Here is a 5,000-nt window from a genome sequence, read left to right on the forward strand (position 1 = left end):
AGTATTCACGAATGTTAACACACAACATCCCACAATAGCAAAAACAATATTCCAAACCTTAGATACAGTATAAAATCCTCTGCTTCTGCAATGATATCAGTTCAAAAACAATATATCTCAGCTGATAATAAACAAACAATTGAATAATTGACACACAGCTGATTTATGTTGGGTGAATTGGGCCAACCACAGCTGATTCCATTCTGGCTTAGACTCAGTGGCAGGGTTTTTTTTTTTCTATTACTATAAAATGAGGACTTTGAGGAGTGATGTTTTTGGAAACAGAAACAGAAAAAGACAAACACTGTAATGTCTGGACGTGGAAGAGGACGAGCAAGGGGCCCAGGGAGAAGACCAGCTCCAGTGAGAGATGCAGGGCCAGGGAGAGGTGCAGTGAGAGGTGCAGTGAGAGGTGCAGGACCAGGGAGAGGTGCAGTGAGAGGTGCAGTGAGAGGTGCAGTGAGAGGTGCAGGTGCAGTAAGAGGTGCAGTGAGAGGTGCAGTAGGAGGTGCAGGTGCAGTAAGAGGTGCAGTGAGAGGTGCAGTAGGAGGTGCAGGTGCAGTGAGAGGTGCAGTGAGAGGTGCAGTAGGAGGTGCAGGTGCAGTAAGAGGTGCAGTGAGAGGTGCAGTGAGAGGTGCAGTAGGAGGTGCAGGTGCAGGAAGAGGAGCAGACCCAAGGAGAGGGCAAGGTAGAGGTGTAAGAATGCGTGGTGGTGGCATTCCAAGGGCTGCAAGAACAGTAGTCAGTGATGAAATTCGTGCCACTATCATTGACCATGTAATCAACCATGGTCTCTCACTAAGAGAGGCTGGTGAAAGAGTCCAACCCAATTTGAGGCGGTCAACGGTTGCCTCCATTATTCGCATCTTTCAACAAACCAACAGGTAAGTATTGCATTTTACATGGATTGTTTCTATTCTCACTTGACATGTCAATAAGGTCATACAGTAATGCATATGTTGATTTTTTTCCCCTCTAAAGAATGCAACGTCTTCCACCCTCTGGGGGAAGAGGAAAGCTCCTCAATAATGATCAAGAGCTTGCCATTGTAGAAATGGTTGTTGCAAATAATGCAATAAAACTGCATGAAATTAAAACTAGAATTGTGGAGGACCATGAGATATTTGGCAATATAGAAAGCATCAGCCTCACAACCATTACACGGACACTGTCCAAACACAGAGTGCGGATGAAGCAGCTCTACACTGTTCCCTTTGAGAGGAACAGTGAGAGAGTCAAGGAGCTACGACGACAATATGTCCAGGTATAGTGTATATTCAATTCAATGTCCAGTTCTATAAGCTTTGCACTTTGCAAGTAGGTAACCTACACAGTAATAGGTTACAATACAGTACGGTATACAGTAATGACATGATATACATAAACTTTGTTTCAGAGAGTTATGGAATTGAAGGCCAACCAGGCCCTTCATGAATTCATTTACATAGATGAGGCAGGATTCAATCTATCCAAAAGGCGTCGACGTGGACGAAATATAATTGGAAAAAGGGCCACAGTTGATGTGCCAGGACAGAGAGGGGCAAACATTACCATGTGTGCAGCAATGGCAAATGCAGGATTACTCCTTCACAGATGTCAGGTTGGACCCTATAATACCGAGCGCCTCCTTGCCTTTCTCAATGATCTCCACCTGCGCCTGGTACCAGAGCAGGATCAGGAGGGTGAAAGCATGAGGACCTTTGTAATTACCTGGGACAATGTTGCTTTCCATCATTCGCAAGCAATAACAGCATGGTTTGAAGTCCACCCAAGACTGGTAAGTCTCTTCCTTCCACCCTATTCACCTTTCCTCAACCCCATAGAGGAGTTCTTTTCTGCATGGAGGTGGAAGGTTTATGACCATCAGCCACATGACCAGATGTCCCTCCTTGAAGCCATGGATGCTGGCTGCAGGGACATCACAGTTCAAGATTGCCAAGGGTGGATCCGACATACCAAGCGGTTTTATCCCAGGTGCATCGCCTTGGATGATATCAGATGTGATGTTGACGAAAACATGTGGCCTAACCCTGAAGATCGCAGGGATTAGATACATTAATTTTGTGCTATTTTTAGTTCCCCCTTCTTATCTGGGCTTTTTGCTGTTTTGTTTTTTGTTTTGTTTTTTGTTTTTCAGAATGCTCTTATATATGATATTTTGTTCACTGTAAGCAATACTGTAAAACCTTTTCTGTTCTATTATATTGTGTTTCTACTGTATCTCCTTTAGTAAACAGTAAAGAAAAAAATACCTGATTTGCTTTTTACTGGAATGCGTTTGAATGTGAACATTACTGTACATGTGGACATACAGTTCCCAACTAAGAAGTTTTGTGTAAAGGGTGGATTGCATGTTACCTGAAACATAAAAGTCTATGCAGTTTTTCTAATGTCAACAATAGCCAGTATTTTGAAACCTGGTGTACTTTGATTGACTGCATATACATTGTGAAGTGAAAACAAGTGTTATTTTTTGACAGAATAATTTCATTTTGAGTCAGATTTCCAGTGTTTCGGTAAAGTTAGTGTGTGCAGAGAAAGATGTGTTCTGTTTTGAAATGGAGAGTTAGTATATATTTAACAAAATGTGTTTTTGAGAGGAAAATTATCAATTTGGCCAATTGTGTTTTGTAGGTGTAAGTCTGTGTTAAGAGTTTAGAAAAATTATCTTAAGTATAGGTAAGCGCTTGTTAGCGATTGAAAAAAACTGTAATATAACAAAACAAATCATTTACACGCTCTCTCTCTCTCTCTCTCTCTCTCTCTGTCTGTCTCTCTCTCTCTGTCTGTCTCTCTCTCTCTCTGTCTCTCTCTCTCTCTCTCTCTCTCTCTCAGCAAGCTTTATTGTGACCAAACACATGTACAGTTTTGCCAAAGCATTACAGTAAAGAGAAGAACATTTCTTATTAATAAACATATTATTTAGAATATTGGAGAACATAGAGATTAATATATAGTCATAGTAATAATAGTTATCATTATCAGTTATAATTATAGTAACAGGGCTGTGTGTGTGTGTGTGTGTGTGTGTGTGTGTGTGTGTGTGTGTGTGTGTGTTACTCACTGTCCCTCAGGTTGTGACAGACAGATACATGCTGTCCTGCTAAATTCAGGACCAGCGGGTGATGAGACTCTTGTCTCTGCTCAGCTCTCAGCACTGGAGGGTTTGTAAATTTTTTCTTTCTGAATTTTGAGCAGTAGGGAATCGTCCTAATTTGGCTCCGCTGCCGTTATTTGTGGTGTTTGTGTGAATTTGTCGAATGGATTTACAGAATTGTGTGTGTATAATTTCCGCTTGGTGTTTGTGTAAAAGTGTTTGTCCCCTGTTTGTTTTTTTGATTGTGTAGAATCTCCTGTGTGTTTCTCTGTCAGCTCGTTCACTGATGGACTGAAATTTCCTGTGGAACCAGTTTTCAGTCCTCAGTAATTGTCTTCATTACAGTGTTGTATTTTGTGTGTTCCTGTGGTGAAGTGTGGTGTGTTCCTCTGACTTCTGACACATGAAACATGCAAATATTTAGTTCTTGTTTTGGTTAACATTCATTAGGGTGTGTAGGGTGTAAATATGATCACTGACTTTTACTCAAGACACTGTGTTTCATAAGGATGTCTATATGCATAAGCTCCGCCCATTCTAACGCACCTGTGGGCTGTACCTGCACTGATTGACTGGATTTTTGGCTGCCTTCACTTCATCTTCAGGAGTTTGTGTATGAGGTCGTGATTACGAGGTGGTGTGAGACGTTGTGTACATATTGTCACTGTGTTAGTGACACACCACCAGCTCAATCAGGTCTCATGTCAAAATGAAACAAACTTTTATATTAATTTTTACACTCGAGGCCCAACAGAAAGACCAAGCGAAGAAACACCACCTCATTTCAAGATATTTGCAGTTTTTATTGCAGACTGTTATTTTTTATAATTACATCTGTATAAATAAACAGACTGAAAGAAGCAGCAGAAATTACAGTACTGTTATTAACCAAATTATGATTTCATCAGAATAATAATCTCTCGTTCACTAATTACACAAATGATAATGAAAACATTGTGAACTTTATGTGTATTTGGTTGTATTTTTTAATGCGTCCTTTTGCCACCTGGTCCAGTTTTTATCTCCTGATTCCTGATTATTGAGAAATTGTTATGATGATGATGATGATGATGATGATTGATGATGATTGATGATGATCTTCACTAGAGCTTCAGCACTAAAATGTACAGTGTAAAGTTGCTGCATGAGAGTGTGTTGGTTTGGAGGTTGTATTGTGTTCCCTCAGTAACCCTGGTGTTGTCACTCTGCGTGTCGGAGGACTGAATCTCTGACCATCTCAGTAGTTTATACCTGAGTTTGAAGATTTGTGTAATTTTGTTTGATTGGACTCAGTGTGTATTTCTCTGTAGGCTGTAAGACAGTAAATGAGTCTCTTCACATAGTTTTGGAGTGATTATATCGATTTATATTTCTCCTTGTTCACAAATAACATTTATCCTTTAATACGTCATATGTCATGTTAATGCATAAACACCATAGCGCTTGTTGGTTTGTTTGTTTTTTTTTGCAGAGTTGAATTTCATAAAATAATAAATATATTGCACTTAAAAATCATCCAAACAAAATATCATGTGGCTAATATGCATAAAGAAAACACCCCCCCACACACACACTCACACACTCGCACACACACACAAAACACTCACACACACATATACACACACACACACACACACAGTTACATAAAGGAAAGTGTTTTTCTTAGTCATGTCTCTGTTTTGAGACTGAAGGTTCAGCGTGTTAACATCATTATATTGTATATTTTTAGTGGTTTGGCAATAAAACGATTCATGAGTCATCTGAGTTGAGTCAAACTTCTGAATTGTGACACACGAGTTAAGAAATCAGATGAACAGAAGGGACTTTTTCCTGACTGGCTGAAGAAGCTCTTTCCAAATCACCCACAGATATACAGCTCAACACCAACACGTTAAAAACACGT

At 40.0% G+C, this 5,000-nt stretch overlaps 1 protein-coding gene across 1 annotated transcript in view; it reads left to right on the forward strand.

Annotated features, from left to right (window-relative positions):
* LOC132840247 (uncharacterized) overlaps window positions 1-2,214 on the forward strand; it is a 2,301-nt gene extending 87 nt beyond the window's left edge. Inside the window, exons 1-3 of the mRNA XM_060861764.1 lie at window positions 1-388; window positions 623-1,264; window positions 1,397-2,214. The exon at window positions 1-388 is cut by the window's left edge and continues 87 nt beyond it. Of these exons, the coding sequence (XP_060717747.1) occupies window positions 983-1,264; window positions 1,397-2,050 (936 nt within the window). The 5' untranslated portion in view covers window positions 1-388; window positions 623-982 and the 3' untranslated portion in view covers window positions 2,051-2,214. The remainder of the gene's footprint in view (window positions 389-622; window positions 1,265-1,396) is intronic.
* The last annotated feature ends 2,786 nt before the right edge of the window (window positions 2,215-5,000 follow it).

Source organism: Tachysurus vachellii, chromosome 25 (genome assembly GCF_030014155.1).
Source record: "Tachysurus vachellii isolate PV-2020 chromosome 25, HZAU_Pvac_v1, whole genome shotgun sequence".
In the NCBI taxonomy this organism is placed as follows: domain Eukaryota; kingdom Metazoa; phylum Chordata; class Actinopteri; order Siluriformes; family Bagridae; genus Tachysurus; species Tachysurus vachellii.